This window comes from Silurus meridionalis, chromosome 18 (assembly GCF_014805685.1).
Source record: "Silurus meridionalis isolate SWU-2019-XX chromosome 18, ASM1480568v1, whole genome shotgun sequence".
NCBI classification, from domain to species: Eukaryota; Metazoa; Chordata; class Actinopteri; order Siluriformes; family Siluridae; genus Silurus; species Silurus meridionalis.
The window spans coordinates 5,036,384-5,054,310 of NC_060901.1; the positions used below are offsets into that span (position 1 = coordinate 5,036,384).

Sequence of the window (17,927 nt, forward strand, 5' to 3'; positions counted from 1 at the left end):
CCAGGTCTCATGCTCTAAAGATACATTGAGATGCGATGATACATTCAGACCTGTAAAAGGAAAAAACCAACCCAAGGAAAATTAATTCAAGGTTTTGCTAAGTAGAGTAAAAGTAGAGGTTTTTTTTTACCCAATGGAAAAAAAACAAGCATTTTGGTCCTAATTAAGTTCCACAAGCATACAGCAACCAGAGCAAAGCCCAAATCAGATATTGTGTATTTGTATCTCTTTCAGTACTTACTTGGTTGAAGCACTAAAGTCTTAGTCGCTCCAGCAACGATCCAAAACAGCAAAATCACTGGCCACATTTTCAATTGGAGCTAAAGAAGGAAGGCGAGATCCAGATAAATAAGTCACAATCTTGCAGACCGAAGAGACATGTCTGCGGCAGTATTTTATATGATACGATTCCATCTGGCTCCTTGCTGAAATGTTCCAGCAACAAGTCCGAACTGGTATGGCGTCAAACACTGTAAATTGAATTTGTTCAGGAATACTAGGGAAATATATCTGTAGCACAGGTCTTACCTTCAAACCTCAAACAATTTCTTTAACCCCCTGAGTGACATGCTGGGTTATCCTGAAACGCACACCGGCTCAAAAGGCAACAGGTAATCCGAGGGTTCATATATCCTCTCCTACTCCATACAGCATCCGGCTGTCGAATGGCAACCATGTAAAAAATGCATTACAAGAATTCTGTCACACTCGCACACCAAATCTACAAGGATCTCTGGGTTCAGACTGAATGTCGAAGATTGTACAAGCAGGTCAAAGGTTACTGAGGTCACTGTTTACCTTTCCTTTGGAACTTCTGCCCATTGTTGCTCTAGTGACAAGTGGTTTTCAGGCAAATCTGTGACCTTAGACCTCGACGTAAAAATGCTGTTACAAAGTGAGACGGAAGTAAACGTTTGCCGGCAAAAACCTCAAAGTCAGTGTTCAGTGTTTTTTTTTATGCTTTTGGATTGACAGATACGGGTTCAGGGCTGTAACATGAGACCTATTACAACAAACAGATCTGAGCTTGGCTTTTAGCAACAGTGGGAATTTAAATGAGTTGAATAGAGTTCTAGCAAGGCCAAGTGCTAATAAACGTTACATTAAGCTAGAAAGGAGATACTCCGTCTTTTAGGCAAATGGAAAAAAAAAAACATTTATCCAAGGTAATAGAGCAAAGACAAGCTTCGAATTTGTAAAGCGTTGGTGATTGGCTTACATTCAGTTAATTAGATCAATTTAAAGACCTGGCTTTTAGCCGTGTCTTGGGGGAGTGGTAGCTCAGTTGTTAAGGTGCTGGGTTACTGATCTGAATGTCGGGGGTTCAAGCCCCGGTTTCGCCAAGCTGCCACTCTTGGGCCCTTGAGCAAGGCCCTTAACCCTCTGTGCTCCAGGGGCGGCGTATCATTGCTGACCCCAGCTTCTGAGAAAGCTGGGATATGCGAAGAACGAATGTTACTTGCTGTAATGTATATGTGACAAATAAAGGCTATTCCGGCTACAATCTAAATCATTTTTTACTCTCTGAACTTTATATTACTAGAATATTGGTATGGAAAAACACTAAAGCAAAAAAGAAAAAAAACATTGAAAAGATGGTGAAGGTCATGTCCCAAAACATGAAGACAATTTACAATATGTAACTAAGAAATATAAAAGGATTTCACGTCTCTAAAGAAAGAAAAAAACATAATTCCTATTTGAACATTTCCCTGATTCAGTCAGTCAGTCTGCATATTTCTGTCAAACAAATGCTATTAAAGGTATGATATAAATAGCAATTTATAAAAAGTGAATTGTGAACTGCAATTTGAAAAAACTCAGCTTTCAGGGTCCAAGGAATTGTATCTAAACAAGATGAGAACTGCTTGTTAGCTGTAGGCTGATGAGGGAAAATGTTTTTTGGGTTTTTTGAAGAAAACAAAGAATTAATTCTGGTCAAATATATCAGGCCAAAATATATATAAAAAAACAAAAACCCATCAAATTGAAGAAGAAAGAAATTGTTAGAAGAATTATAGACAGATGCATGAGAGAAGTATTGATAACTTCATAAAAGGTAAAAAGATCACAGGTCTTCTCCAAAAAGGTTTTCACTCCAGCCCAGTTATTTGATGACCTGGATACAGTAAAATCAGGATTCTCATGATTAGGAACTTAACATTCAGCCTTACCAACTCTTTATATATAAAACATGCCTGCTAATATTCAAAATTTTGATCAGGTCCTTCATTAGTACAATTAAATCCCCAAGAGCTTTAGTTGTGCCTACTAGAATGTTTTTTTATTTTGTCTATTACAATGAATAAAACAATGGAAAAACCAACAAATCTCTTCCTCCTTTATCAGTTGACACCAGCGGTTCATAAACTGGGGAAACAATGATGAAGAGGACATGTGAACAACATTCTGAAATGAACCATTAATTGAATAGCTCTTATTATATACAGTATGTATTTCTGACAAAAAAATAAATAAACGTGTGCCTCCACTAGTGTAAAACCAGCAAAATAGTGCCATAAAATGTCAAATTCATGATGTCCAATGAAATTATCCCAACCTGAGCAGTCAAAAAAAGAAAAATGCATCTATTCAAGTTCACCTTACCACCACATATCCTTTATCAACAATTTCAGACTATAGCACACCATTTCATTAAATGGCTTAAAATACTACATAATTCGTCTTAAATGTATACAAATTATATATTCGATAATATGCTATTATTTCACAAAGCTAAATGCATTACATGCGCACATTTCTAAACTATTTGAATGTAGTTTGTGCGATTTAAAGCGACAGTAAAAAGGGATCCACTGTGGAACCACTTTTTTTGGTTATGTAGCCATCTACTGGAGGATAGGAAAACTGCAATTTCTTTCTTGGTCTTGCTGCATTTGAAAATTAAAGTGTTATGTTCATCATGCACAATAAAATGACTGACAAATTTCTTCTACCAATGAGCTCTGACATTTTATTCCTGGTCAAAATGCAAACATCGTAATCCACTGAACCATTATAACAAAAGTAACCGTAAGGGTAAGAAAAAAAAACCCTGCAAAAACCTGTTTTTGGAAAAGAAGAAGAAAAAAATATAGAAAAGAGCCATACAATAACATCCACTATAACATTATCATAAAAAAAAAAATGCAACAAATGATAACATAACTGTTTGGCTAAGGATATAATATTAAACATAATCTATCTAATTGGAAAAAAATATGCAACATGGCATTAAATTAATAAATAAAAAGTTGTAATTGTTAAACTGCCGTAATATTAAAAAAATAATAATCAATGATGAAGTAGTCTGATGACTGTTGTCACCCTGAGGTTGATTATTTTTCTTTTATACCACAGCATTACTGCAAATGCATGAAATAGATTACAATTTTTATTTATTAAAAAAAACAACAAACAAACAAACAAAAAAAGGTTTGCGATGTTGTGGAACGCAAGTCCAAGAAACCTGATCGCTCCTGATATCACTTACATCATAGCAGCCATAAACATTCCCTCACGAGCCCTTTATTGCTCTCTTGAAATGAAAAAAGAAATAAAAAATTCAAACCAATCAGAACCCAGAATTCAATGGCACCGTGACATCAACTAGCATACATTAGAAATTCTTTATATTTTTCTTAAATTTTTTTTATACATTTTTAACACCAGAATAAATAAAACAAGCAAAAAAAAATAATACAAATCAAACACTGATTGGTGTCTTTTTCAACAATTTTCAAAATGAGGCAACGTCCATAACTGTTCATCACTGGATCAGTTTTCTTCTCATACTAACGCGTGTCCACAAATTCCTCGCACTTTTGGCTAACGTGGTACTAGAGGGCAGCCGGAGACTTCGTAGCGGCTCTCTTATACAAGTCAGCATTCCTGAACCGGATTCCTGCAGCTGCTCATGGGAAGTGTAGTTTATCCTCCTCAGCTGTTCGCTGTAGTAGCTGCGGAGGTCGGACAGTTCTTCTAGAGCTGCTGCTGAAACGATGGAGGTCTCTGAGGGACAGCTGGCCAAAACGGAAGGCGAAGGTGAAAACGGTTGTCGTCTCCTTTTAGACGCCACCAATTGTTGCTTATTGGTTTTGCTATGACTTTGGACGTTGCCTTTCTGTTCCTGAACATTCACTTCTACATAAACTTCAATTACAGACGGCTGGTTGCTTTCAGGGGGTTCAGGGGAAGAATCTTTTTGATTTTGGGAAGGTTCTCTTTCTGGGTTTGGTTGGTTGCTGGTCATTTTGATTACATTTCCATTTGTACTTTGATCAGTATTGATGTCCTTCGCATATCCGTGAGTTTCATCCTGTGGTGCAGCATCTGATTGGTCAATCTGAGGAAATGGACGACATATGGAATCTGTAATTTGGTAATGGAATAGTGAACAGGCACAAGTAATTATGAGTACATTGGGATTAGTGATCCATGCGAGACGTTAAAGCGAACCACCCTTGTTCCTATGTAAGGGAACCCACAATTCTGCGTTAGCCAAAAAACAGTTAAGGAATGGGGGTTGGGTTTGTTTATGAAAATACGTGTATAGCCAGGACGTGCAGCATGATGTTAGGGTAAGCGACAAACGTGGACAAGCAAAACAGTGTGAAATGTGTGGGTTTTTTTTTTTACATCCTCAGTAGACAATATCTTCATGCGAATTTGAAAATGGTAAGAAACTGTACTTTTTCCCCACTGTTTTTCCTCATGAGACTAGGGGGCAGGTTCTTTCTTGATTTTCTTGGCCACAGGGTTTTTCCCAGCCTTCTCAGCCGGTCTTTTTCCTTCTTTTGGTTTTAGCTTGGCACTACTCTTATCTCCGCTGCCTCCTGTCAGATTGACCTGTGGGCAGCACAAGAGCTTGATTTAAAACCAGCATGCCTTTGAAAGTGGGCAAGACTGAGTGCACAGAGATAAGCAGTAACTGAAAAAGAGAAGACAGCCGGATTATTTATCATGGGGTGAATTTTTCACAAGCGTGCACCAAGAGGCATTTCCAACACAGTCTTTAAATAAGGAGCTCACAGGAGTGGACAAATCAGAAGGTCAGGACAAGCAGACATCATGTCCAGACTCTTAGATTTAAATTTTGTAGCTGCTAAAAAAGACAAATAGGTTTGACAAAAAGAAAAGAAAACACCTAGTCTTTATTGACTTTCAGCAAATGCTGTTAACTGTAGCAAATATTACACGTCCTGAATACCAACACCTGTAGAGCTACACACACATACAATCTTTCTGAGGTTGCCTTCTATACCCAAGCATGCTCTTTTGGCTGTAGCACTTAAATGTCATCTTGAAGTAAAGTAGGTAAAATAAGTAATGTAAGTAAATTTAGTTAGTACAGTAAGTATAAGTCAAGTAAGGTTGGAAAACAGAAATGTAAGTGACAAAGAAGAAGGAAAAGCAAATAAAGTACAAAAAGGAGAGAAAGTAGAAAAGATAGAATGAGTAGAGAATGTAACATAAGTAGAAAAAGTAAAGAAGAGAATTTAAAGTAAGTAAGTGTAAGCGGAATAAGTAGAATGTAAGGAAATGGAGAAAGTAGAATAGGTTGAGAAAACAGATCAAGTAGAGAATTCAAAGTACATACAATAAATAGAGAATGTAAAGTAAGTAGGAAAAGTAAAGTAGAGAATGTAAAGTAGGAAGGAAAAGTAAAGCAGAGAATGTAAAGTAGGTAGGAAAAGTAACGTAGAAAATGTAAAGTAGGTAGAAAAAGTAACGTAGAGAATGTAAAGTAGGTAGGAAAAGTAAAGTAGAGTATGTAAAGTAGGTAGGAAAAGTAAAGTAGAGAATGTAAAGTAGGAAGGAAAAATTAAAGTAGAGAATGTAAAGTAGAGAATGTAAAGTAGGTAGGAAAAGTAAAGTAGAGAATGTAAAGTAGGTAGGAAAAGTAAAGTAGAGAATGTAAAGTAGGTAGGAAAAGTAAAGTAGAGAATGTAAAGTAGGTAGGAAAAGTAAAGTAGAGAATGTAAAGTAGGAAGGAAAAATTAAAGTAGAGAATGTAAAGTAGGAAGGAAAAATTAAAGTAGAGAATGTAAAGTAGAGAATGTAAAGTAGGAAGGAAAAGTAACGTAGAGAATGTAAAGTAGGTAGGAAAAGTAACGTAGAGAATGTAAAGTAGAGAATGTAAAGTAGGTAGGAAAAGTAAGGTAGAGAATGTAAAGTAGGAAAAGTAAGGTAGAGAATGTAAAGTAGGTAGGAAAAGTAAAGTAGAGAATGTAAAGTAGGTAGGAAAAGTAAAGTAGAGAATGTAAAGTAAGCAGAGAAAGGAGAGTAATTAGAAAAGGTAGAATAAGTAAAGAATGTACAGTAAGTAGTTTAAGTACAGAATGTTAAGACTGTAAAGTTAATAGAATGAAAAAAATATAAATGCAGAGTATATAAAGTAGAGACTATAAGTAAATTAAGTACAGAATGTAAAGCCAGCAAATAAAAAATAGAAAGTAAAGTAAGTATAGTACACAGAAACAGTAAAACAAATAGAGAGAAACTAAAAAAAAAAAAAGTAAAGCATTTACTTTTACATTATTTACATTATTTAAAAAAAAAAAAAAAAGAAAAGGTAAGTAAACCTAATTAAATTAGTTTGTAATAAGTCCGTCCATTCATCTATCCATTTAATGGCACACACACATCTCATATTTAAACAGTATTATTTATGTGAGATTTTGGCTAACATGATTTTCTATAAAGCCCTATATTCCTTATTTTACTTCATCTATAAAATGCTCTAAACTATCTCACTGTATGCTGTTACATAACTATACATTTACCGATGCCAAAACGTGAGTATGTGTGTATTTTTATATCCGGTCCACTAGCTAACAGATGTAGGATTTGTCCACCTCTGAGCGCTAATAGATCGTGTTGTATTGGTCTGTATGCCTCTTAATCTTAGGGTAGTGATACAGAGTCCCCATAGAACAGTGCAGATTCAGTGGATGATGCTCCGCAGGCCACCAAAGAGTGATGACTGAAATCGAGTTCGCCTCCACCTCAAATTGCGATAAAGTGTGCTGATGAAATCACCTGCTTGACTCTGTAGCGGAAGCGTCTGCTCTTGATTTTAAACACAGGCTTAACATCCTGCAAGCTGAGCACAGTGCTCTGAACGTACTGTCTACGTGCTCGCCGCTGGCGTCGTCTTTTACTTCCCTTCTGTTTCATGGCGATCACGGCCTGCTGCACTGCCTCACTGGCTTGCCCGAGGTTTCTCCACCTCCTCCTTATTCTGCGTTTTGTACGCCACTCAGACTAGCGTTATAAAGTCAATCAGGATTACTGGACAGCATTAAGGGGACAGCTGAACAAAACTAAACATAAAGCTATTTTTCTTTAACTAAATGAGCCAAACCTTTATGAAATCCACACCAGAGCATGTCCAAAGGTCAGACTGATTTTCACTCTTGATGACCTTTGTGTGAAAATCATCAAAACAAAATAACAGGTCTTTAGATTGACATCCTTTACTGAAATTAGAAGGTAACTCAAATCAAGGCATCACCTTGGGGAAATGAGATATGTTGAGTGAGTTATGGCTTTACTGCACATTCTTCTCGTCCTTGTGTGGTCATTTATAAATATGCATAAAAAGTGCACTCATACATCAGAAATCTCAACGAAGGACACACAATTAAATACCCCCTACTGACAAGTCAAGTCAAACTATACACTAATCAAACAGAGTTTTTACCTTAACATAAGGCATGAATGCTGGATCTTTAAGCAGAAAAATCCACTTGAGTTTAGAACAACTAAGGGGGCGGAGCTTTCAGGGGCATCAGTTCATAATGGACCATATTAGGAAAAGGCTCTTTCAGGAGAGTGACAACTCTAATTCAGATACTTGGTATTAGAGGTCGACTGATTCAATGGTTTTGACGATTAATTGGCACCGATACTGGATTGCTGGAATTATTGGTAAAAAATCCATAACAATAGTTTTTCTGTCTTGCGTCCATTGCTGGAACAGTTGAAAAAGCCTGCGGTCGTTACAAGAGCGGCCTCTAGAGGTGAATCACTGACACACATGCTGTTTGTTTTTACACCTGAGCGCGTGCTGCACGGAAAGCGCTATATTCTATTTATTATTTAGTAATTGTTTAATGATATTTATTAATGAATAAATTCATATTTATTTAATTTTGCACGTTAATAAATCAGTACTTTTTTTTTTTTTTTTTTTACTATTTTACTATGTTACAAATTTTTTTGTTTTATCCAGGACCCGTTTTAAAAACTAATCGGTTGATTAATTGGTTATCGGCAAGTACCATCCAACCTAGCGTTAATTACATTGGGATGTTTTTTGCAAAATGTACAACAAAATATTACCATGCTAAAAAACTCTACTCCTCTAATAAAGCATGAAAAGACGAGTGTAAAACCTGTGTCTTAATAATTTATATAATATTAATATAATAATTATGATATTTTACACATTTATTATCAGGCAAACATCCCTGAACAAAGACATCTCCAGGTTAGTGCTTATGACTGATGATGTTTAGGAGTGACTAGCTACATGAAACGTCAGAGAGAAAGACTACAGGTGCACCTAAGTAAAATTAGTTGGTGTGAAAGAAACACTGATCTACAGTAAAATGGAATAATATTGTGAAATATTTTGACTGAAATGCAGATACATTTTCAACAAGTAAAAAAAAAATTATATATATAAAAGAAAGAAAAGAAAATGAAAAGTTATATTTACACTTGAGCTCGGTGTAGGCACTTTCCTCCTCATCTTCATCGTTACTGTGTGGTTTTCATTCTTCAGTAGGCCAGCTTTACGTCCTGCTTTCAGGTAAAAGTAGGTAGTGTAGGGCGTGAAGCTGAAATCTTCACTTTAAAACAAAACAAGGACGAGCGTAAAAATGCGTACTTCACTCATTGAAACATTTCAGAAATCTTAATCCAGTGTGCAAAATGTTCATGTGATCCTCCATATGAGGGGTATTGAGCAGTACCTGAAGTAGCCATTCAGTAAAAGATGAACAATGATGGATTCCACCTCCAGGCGTGACAGGGTCGTGACTTTGGCCATTTTACGGACCTTGCTGCTGCCTTTCCCCATCCAGGTATCGCACACCTTCAGCGGAGTCATCTTCTCGTCCAGAGATGCGGCCAACTCTACGATGGCCACCACTTCACGTGCGTGCTTGGTAATGTCCATGGTAATGTAGTCTGGCACAAAGACACTTACCAGTTACTATACTGTAACCATTAGATGGAAACCATCACACTTAAACCAATCAACTGTGACTTAAAAGTAATGTGGAGGCGAAAAAAAAAAAAAGCAGCAGAACCTGAACTGTGATGCTCCTGCAAGCTTTCAACACAAACAGTATAACTATATTTGAATACCATATTTGTAGACAAATGTTTGTGGACAGCTGATAATAAGATTCACATATGCATTCAGAACATGCCATTCCACATTTAGTCCCACATTAAAAAGGTTAAAATTATTTATAAGAATTTAAAATACACCTAGCCGACATTACTAACGATAACGGGTGCAAAATTATAGCTGTTCAACTCATTTATTAATATTATCATTCATTTAAAAGTTGAGTATTGATCAGCGTAAAGTCAAAATGGGAATCCCCAAATTTTCAAAAGTAAAAAAAAAAATTTTCCATGGATGCCTGATTAATAAATTGTCCTACTCAAACCTTTCTCTTACCATTGCCATGACGACACACATCACACGCCTTGTTGCACTCTTCATCGTCCCAAACTTCATCAAAGTGAATGGCCATGATAGCTCGCCGGCACCTGAGCATAAACATCACAGGTGGACCGCTGTAATGCAACTGCAAGAACAAATGCTCCTAAAACTCTAAGATTGCCCATTGGAGCTAAAGGGAGGGGTGTATTATTACCTGTCCACATTCTGACAATAAGCCACCATGTTTTGAAGCTTCTGCTGGCCGGTGTTCTCCATCACAACCATGGTGCTGACCCTGAAAATATCTGCAAATCCATAGAACACGACACAGTCTGCTGGACGGTCATCTCTTCCTGGAAGAAAAAAAATGACATTCCGAGTAAAAAATAAATAAATAAATAAATAGATAAATAAATAAATGAAAGTCAAACATGGATGTAGACCAACTAATCATGTGATACTGTCCAGTGATACTCATCTCACACACATAAATGTGCATTTATACCTAAATGTGCATCTGATAACAGTTAAATCAAAAGGTCTGGTGTGAACACTACGTAATATACAGCAGTCCATTCGTTTTTAAATGTGCTCATCCTCGATCTAAACCGTGGACATTGACAGCTCTATGTGTCAGTAACGTACCTGCACGTCCACTCTCCTGATAGTAGTTCTCCATGGACTTGCTGATGGTATGGTGGATAACAAACCGCACATCAGCTTTGTCAATACCCATTCCAAACGCCACCGTAGCAACGACCACCTTAAAAGGATATAAAAATGCGTTTTAACTTCAATTTCCCATTTTTCAGTTTTCTGTCCTGCTGAAGGCAATGTTCACCCTAAACTAAAAATATTGGGCTTTATTCCACAGCTCTGTATATACATATACATTAAATATAACAGTGTGTGCAGACAGCGGGTAATTCAAAGAAAAGTGGACAGGGCTAACAGGAGATGCGAGTTAATATTGAAACTGTGGAACAAATCGATAGAAATACAGGCTGCTTTAACTTCAAAACATCACAGACATGCATTTAGCCCTATTTACACTATAATAAATGCCATTCTTTGCTGGAGTGATTCAATTATTAAAAGAAAATTGGTGAATGTATTCCTGCTTAATTCTCAGTTTACATTTGCCCAAGGTTACCTTTATGTATCCAGAGGTTGTACCTGAATCTTTTTGCTAGCCCACTGATGATGCACCAGGGTCTTGTTTGAAGGCTCCATGTTTGCGTGGTACGGCTGAGCCAGGACGCCCTTCTGCTGCAGCTCTGCAGACACAGTCTCTGCATCTTTCTGTGAGAACACGTACACTATTCCTGTAAAGGGTAAAAAAAAAAAACAACAACAATTGTCTAATTTCATCATATTTCATCTTTTTTTTTTTTTTTTTTTACGAAGACTAACAGCTGGGAACTTTAACAGTGGATGTGTCACATACACAACCTTTTCAAAACACTACACTAAATGGACGAAAGTATGTGGACACAAACATAAGATTTGTTTGTGCTTTTTGAACATTTCATTCTACATTTATTCCCCATTGTTTTTAATATCCTCCACTATTTTGGGAAGATGTTCCACTAGAGTTTGAAGTGTGCTTGTGGAGATTTGTGCTCGTTTAGCCACAAGTGTGTTAATAAAGCAAAGTACTGATGTAAATGAAGTAAGGAAGCCGGGGGTTGATCTTCTACTCCAAACCATGCAAAGTATATCTTCATGGAGCTGGCTTTCTGCACAGGAGGCATTGTGCTGCTGGAACAGGTTTGGGTGTCCTAGCTCAATTGAAGGATGCTACAGCATCCAAAGACATTCTATATAATTGCGTGCCTCCAACTTTGTGGTAAAAAGTGTAGAAGAACCACATAATGCTGGAATATTCAAATGTCCCAATACTTTTTTTTATGTTCTGTAGTTATTGTTGATATGGTGAAGTTTTCTTCTAAATGCTATTCACTTGTTTATCTTTGGCAGTCGGACATTAAGCTGTAATCTTTGGATTTTCCTTTTATAATTTGTATTCAGGAGCAACGCAATTCACCTGATTGGTCCTTGTATTTTCCTTTAATCAGAGCTGCAATTTCTTTAGTCGACTCGTCTCCATTTTTAAATCGAACCTGCAAAATAAATAAATTAATAAAAGTAAATCAAGAGTGGTGAGATTCTAGCTAGTCAAATTTAAAGCTGTAATTCCTGACAGCTTCAGGACAGACGACTTTTGTGCTGGGATTTTTTTGTCTTAATAACCTCAATAAAAGAGAAAAGAGATTGGTGAGAGAATGGAGGTTTATAGTTGTTGTAACACATCAGAACAGAAATTCAATGTTAATTTCAGAAATAATAATAAAAAATAAAAAAAATGACAAGTTGTTTGTACATAAATGTTAAGAATGCAATAGTTGGCACACTGATGTGGTATAAGGAAAATAAAACACCGCAGCACATAAGATTGTGATTATATGTTTTAAAGGATTATAATAGAATCTCCAGAAGCTTCTTCATACACCATTGTGGTGTTTATTTTCCTATTGCAGCATGACACCAAGTTCATCTGTAATGTGAACTGGAGATGATGTTTACCTCGTAATAGAGATTAGGCCTGTTAAATGGTGCAGTAAGTGTGACTGGATCCTGAACACACAGGATCTTCTGGCAGTCATTCAGAACGCTGCTGGTCGCAGTGGCAGTCAGACCGATCAGTGGGACTTTAGGGAACTGACGTTTGAGAATACCCAGGAGCTTGTAATCTGAATCACACACAATCATATCAGTAAGGATTAAATCATTGACACTCTGAATAAGATACCTTACAATAATAATAAGAATAAATAAATTTTATTGTAGTTAACAAAAAACACGGACCTGGTCTGAAGTCATGACCCCACTGACTGCAGCAGTGAACTTCGTCCACAGCGATGCGCTCCAGCAGACCCATATTATACGCTTTCTCCAGCTTAGACATCAGCAGTTTACTCTTGGCGATCTTCTCCGGCGTGACGTAGAGCAGTTTGAACGGGCTGTTTTTATCAATCATACCTGCCATGACATATTTAGAATCCTCCTGAACGAGTTAAAAATAAATACATAATTAGAAAAGTTGGAATTTATTGTGATAATTAAATGTACAGCAAACTGAATTTCTCTGTAATAAGAAGAGCTTGTGACATCTTTTATAGTTTCAACCTTTGAACTTGAAGCATTAAGTGTTACAGCAGGAACGTTGATGGACTTCAGATACATGAGTTGATCCTCCATCAGAGACACCAGCGGTGCTATGACCAGCGTAAAGCCTTACAAACAAGCAAAATATCGTCATTAACGAGTTCGGTAACAAAGCTGAAAGTCACTTTTATTAGATATGATCTACCACAAAACACACATTTTATATATATATATATATATATATATATATATATATATATATATATATATATATATATATATATATATATAGAGGCCTGACAGAACAGATGTTTACTTTTACAGAAGTAACAACAGTCTTTTACTTTTTTTTTTTATTATGTGTGGGAGGAAAAATGCCATTTGCAGCTCTACTATATCATGGTCCATGAGGATGCTAAAACTATATTGGTACGACTCTGAAGACTAAATGGGGCAAAACTAATTTAAATAGCTTGTCGATGCAATAACATTTTTGTATCACAATGACAAAAAGCAGACTGGCTGCTCTATTTTTATTTCATGTAACGATTATCTGTCTGATTACAATTGTTTCAGCGTTTCTATTTTACAGCCATCCATTAATACTGTTGGATAGTATACCTGAAGCACAATATGATCCTGGACGCATGATAATCCAGTAGTTTAACCAGGAGTGTCAAAGTGTCAGCATTTACATTACACAATTAACTTTTCAAGTTAATAGTGTAATGTACAGTTATATACTTTAACATATATAACTGTAAAACCCCAGGTTGTGAAGGTGTGGACAGTGACTTGGTGGTCCCTTGGTGCAAACAAGTTCTATCAATGAGCACTATTAACTCTAAAATTAGAATCCGATTATTCTATATATATATATATAAAAAAAAAAAGGAAAATTAACAAACTACTTAATTACATATATGTAGATAAATTTGATCAGCATGATATTGATTAACGCATATGGCATAACAAGGGGATTCACAAAAAGCAAGACATCCAAGGACAAAATGGGCCATGCAAAAGTAGGACAGCACCACCACTGGGCTAGTATGACAAGGTGTTAATAATATGACCGATGGGGACTTCCAATGACTGTTACAGACTGAGACATAGCTGTTTAAGGGTAGTTAGGAAGTTAAATAGTAAAGTAGATCAGTAAGTTGAACTCAAGCCAATCATATTCAGCCTTTCAATCATTCACCTTTCAATCTAAGTCAGAAGTTCTTAATTTGCCCAATGTTCTGGTGTGAATACTTCAAAACTATATTCTTAACAGTAATAGTGATGTTTGCACTGGTGTAACAATTTTTGGAGTGCTGTTCGAATTATCCTGATACAACATATCTTTGACAAAGAGATGTTTTGCAGTGCCGACCCCCCCGACTGAACCCTTTGAAATGTTTGTATATTTGAAATTTTATTTATTATAATATGTTTTTATTTTATCTCCTTTTTACTCATTCATATATTCATTTTTTTTTTCTGTGTTGTTGTGGGATAGACATGCTTTAATACATAAGCACCTCACAATCAATTCATTAATAAGTAATAGGTGTGTTTAGTCTGAAACCTAAACTGTGTTAAACTGTGTTAAGTTTAATCATGTAAGCCAATGAATATCATGTTAATTATAAAAACTTTTATTTCATATACCTTTACAGCACACAGATGGTAGCTGGTAGCACAAGCTCTTGCCGCGGCCTGTAGGCATCACCAAAAAGAGGTCTCTTCCAGACAAGGTGAGGTTGATCGCGGCTCGCTGAAGAGGTCGGAACTTGGTGAGATTGAACACTTTTGCGAGTTTCTCCTCTGCCTCTTTTGACCATGAGAAATCTATTACAGAAAGCACAAACATGGTCATGAGCAGTGACACGCTTAAGTGGTCATTGACTTGCAGGCTTTTCTTGTACCTGACTCCTCATAGTGCTGCAGGTCTTTTTTGCTGAAGGTGAGTTTGGACAGCTTCGCAGACCCCGAAGGCTGAGCAGAAACACAGGAGCCATCGAGAATCTTCAGGAGTTTGTTTTTCCTGGAGGTTAGAGATGCCTGCTTCTCCAGGAGCTCAGATATCTGCAGCTCCAACAACTCCAACTCGGCTTCGACGGACTCCAACTCGGCCCGAGCTTCTTCTGCAACGTGGCAATGAAGCAAAGAATCACATTTGTTTGTATATTAATATTGAGTATTGAGTGAATAGAGTACTATATTGAGTAATTTTGAGTATAAAGTAAAGTAAGAATTGGGCAGTGTCTGTTTAGCATGATGGAAAGCAATGACACCACATCTTTCAAACTGGGGATAAGATTAATTATTACCAAAAAAAAAAAAACAGCTAATGTAAGTTATGTGGAAGTGGGCGGGGCTTTGTCATCCGCTAACTAGAGCATGTGTAGATTTAGAGGAAGAAGACTGTTCTGATCATTTGGATTTGCACTGCATGATTGTAAAAGTAATCTGGGATTTGCCTTCAAACACAGCAGCATCCCTTTGAGACTCTAATGAACCGAGGTTGTGAGGTGGTGGCGTCTGTCACCATCACGTCTGTAATGAGCTCTGCTTTACAGAGACTCCACTAATGAGATGTTTACATACCAGTCTCCTGGCACATTCAGCAGCCCTTTTTTTTTGCATTTCAAAAATCATATTGTATTGTATTAAAATGAACGGTCAAACCTTTTTCGGCAATGCTGGCCATTTCAGGTTCCTCTGGATGGATGTCAGGAGTGTAAAATATCAGATCATGCTGGTATAAAAAAAAGAAAACACACAATGTTATTGATGTGAAATTTTGCATTAAGGAACATGAGGGCAGTTATGGAACTATGAATGTGTGATTTCTTCAGGGACTGTCTATTTCAGTCAAATTCAAAGTGTTTAACATTTTACCACAATTAAAATATAACTTTTATTTTTATCTTTCACAAACTTTTACTTGTAAGAAGCCAACTATACCCCGCTATGACCAATTTAGGATAGTTTGCTTCTCATTTAACACGTGTTCAATAGTCTGAAAGTTCGCTCAGAGGGAAATACTGCCAAAGATTTAGAAGCTCAAGCAATAAAACAATAGAAATGTGATGTTAAAAGATAAATTAGAAATGAAAATCTGTTTTAAAAGCATTTTGTCCACATTTTCTATATGGCATGAAAGGACAAGGTCATAGTCTGGACATCTTTGTTGTAAAGCAACAGGTTCTCCAAAGGTTTAGGGACCAGTGACTAGTTTATTAATTTTCTTTTTGATAATAATAAAAAAAAAAAATCTCTGTACAGATTTCATTATATAAATATTATTTATTGCACCTGAACACTATAAGTATAGAGAAATGAATTAACAAGTGCAATTGGACTGGGTTCTTCAGTCAAATTAACAGTCAAAAAAACACATAAAACATTTAATATACTTTACAATTTGCTTATTTTTAATGTCATTTTCCCCAAACTTTCACTTTTAGGAAACTCTTAACGATAAACGGTACCACGCGCTGGCGCATGCTAACCGGGTTAGTCAGGTGGATTAGCAAGTTAGCTTGTTTCTTTTTTAACAATATAATTTCATTATTATTTTTCTCAACAGCGTCCTAAACCCTCAGTGTTTCCTCCAAATCATTTTGGTCCGTCAAGTTACAAAAATTAATGTATGTATTATAAAAATATAAAAGTGAATGATATACCGTACCCTCTTCAGAAATCCCCTCTGCCGTGTTTACCAGTTTCGGTTACCCCGCGCGACGACCTCTTCCGGTCACACCGGATATGTGCAGTGTCTTTAATTATCCTCCCTCATCCTGTGCTGAACATATGACCAAGACGTGTACTGTTTTAATAATAAAAGATATATCTGTACGTCTTATTTTTTTATATTTTAAACATTTATGGATTAACTATCATACCTTCTTAGTGCATGGGGTGCCAAAACTTTTTCTCACGAAGGCCCAGTCATAGCAGAAGTTGCCATGATTCCCATCATTGGTTATTTTCTCTCGATCACGACTTAAAACATTAAAACAGGAGAAATAATACTTTATCCTTATTTCTCTTTTCATCTCTCTCTCTCTCTCTCTCTCTCTCTCTCTCTCTCTCTCTCTCTCTCTCTCTCTCTCTCTCTCTCCCTCCCTCTGTCAAGTTAAATATGCTCCTGAGGTACCAATGACCGATGATCCTGTCCCTTTCTTCTCCATCCTGATGGATCAATCGTAGACCACTCTGTGCAGCTCAGGCTGGTTCCACATGAACAGCCCAAAGATCAATGAAGTGACTGAGCAACTCAAAAACTATGAGGATGGATTCAGACTGCATATAAACAGTCTGCTATAATGGCTCAGGACTGCAGTTCTGGCATTAACAATTCTGCATCTAAGCGTCCATTGCTGTGCACCTCAGTAATGATGGAACTGTAATGAATGAACATTCAGTGCCACCCAGATGAGGATGGGTTTCTTATGAGTCTGGTTCCTCTCAAGGTTTCTTCCTCATACCACCTCAGGAAGTTTTCTTCTTTATACAGTCACCATTGGATTGCTCATTAGGGATAAACTTACAATTATAAGGAACAAACTTATAGGCACTAAACTTATACTATTCTTATATAACCTTGTAACCCCATTATCTTTGTAAAGCTGCTTTTGGACAATGAGCATTGTTTAAAGCGCTACTCAAGTAAAACTGAATTGAATTGAATATAGTCCAATGTACAAACTACTTAATGGTATCTGTAATACTACCATGGTGGGTTATCACACTGGTACTAATATTGCATATATAGTATGTACTGTGTCTATTGATAGGATCATTCATGCAGACTATGTACTCTACAGCAGATTTACCCAAAAGTTTTAAAGGGCTATAAAGGACCAAACATCGAACTTGATTGAGGGCCGTGGATAAATGTTTCATTATACCATACTGTATTATATTAAAATTAAGGTTATAATTTTATGTTTCTATTTTTTTTATGTATTTTTTTTAAACAATACAATTAAAACCTAAGAACCAATCCCATTTATAGTACGATAGAGTTGACTGCCTAATCCGACTATTCAAACTATAAACAATACAGCCATATGCTTGT

General features: G+C 36.4%; 1 protein-coding gene across 4 annotated transcripts; it reads right to left on the reverse strand.

Moving 5' to 3' along the window:
- Nucleotides 1-2,960: 2,960 nt before the first annotated feature.
- On the reverse strand, nucleotides 2,961-16,634 carry recql (RecQ helicase-like). 4 transcript variants are annotated; one of them, XM_046873863.1, is made up of 18 exons: nucleotides 16,536-16,633; nucleotides 15,530-15,599; nucleotides 14,767-14,985; nucleotides 14,510-14,689; nucleotides 12,875-12,981; nucleotides 12,554-12,752; nucleotides 12,272-12,438; nucleotides 11,733-11,808; nucleotides 10,862-11,010; nucleotides 10,331-10,448; nucleotides 9,900-10,038; nucleotides 9,701-9,792; nucleotides 8,982-9,198; nucleotides 8,726-8,858; nucleotides 7,367-7,426; nucleotides 7,042-7,266; nucleotides 4,692-4,848; nucleotides 4,204-4,345 (listed from the first exon to the last, which is right to left on the reverse strand). In XM_046873863.1, exons 2-17 carry the CDS (start codon nucleotides 15,549-15,551, stop codon nucleotides 4,720-4,722), a joined length of 2,232 nt encoding a protein of 743 aa, XP_046729819.1. In that variant the 5' UTR covers nucleotides 15,552-15,599; nucleotides 16,536-16,633; the 3' UTR covers nucleotides 4,204-4,345; nucleotides 4,692-4,719. The 4 variants fall into 4 exon arrangements, with proteins under 4 accessions (XP_046729818.1, XP_046729819.1, XP_046729820.1 ...); XM_046873864.1 differs by having other exon boundaries at nucleotides 4,248-4,848; nucleotides 16,536-16,634; XM_046873862.1 differs by lacking the exons at nucleotides 4,692-4,848; nucleotides 7,042-7,266; nucleotides 7,367-7,426 and having other exon boundaries at nucleotides 2,961-4,345.
- Between the last annotated feature and the right edge of the window lie 1,293 nt (nucleotides 16,635-17,927).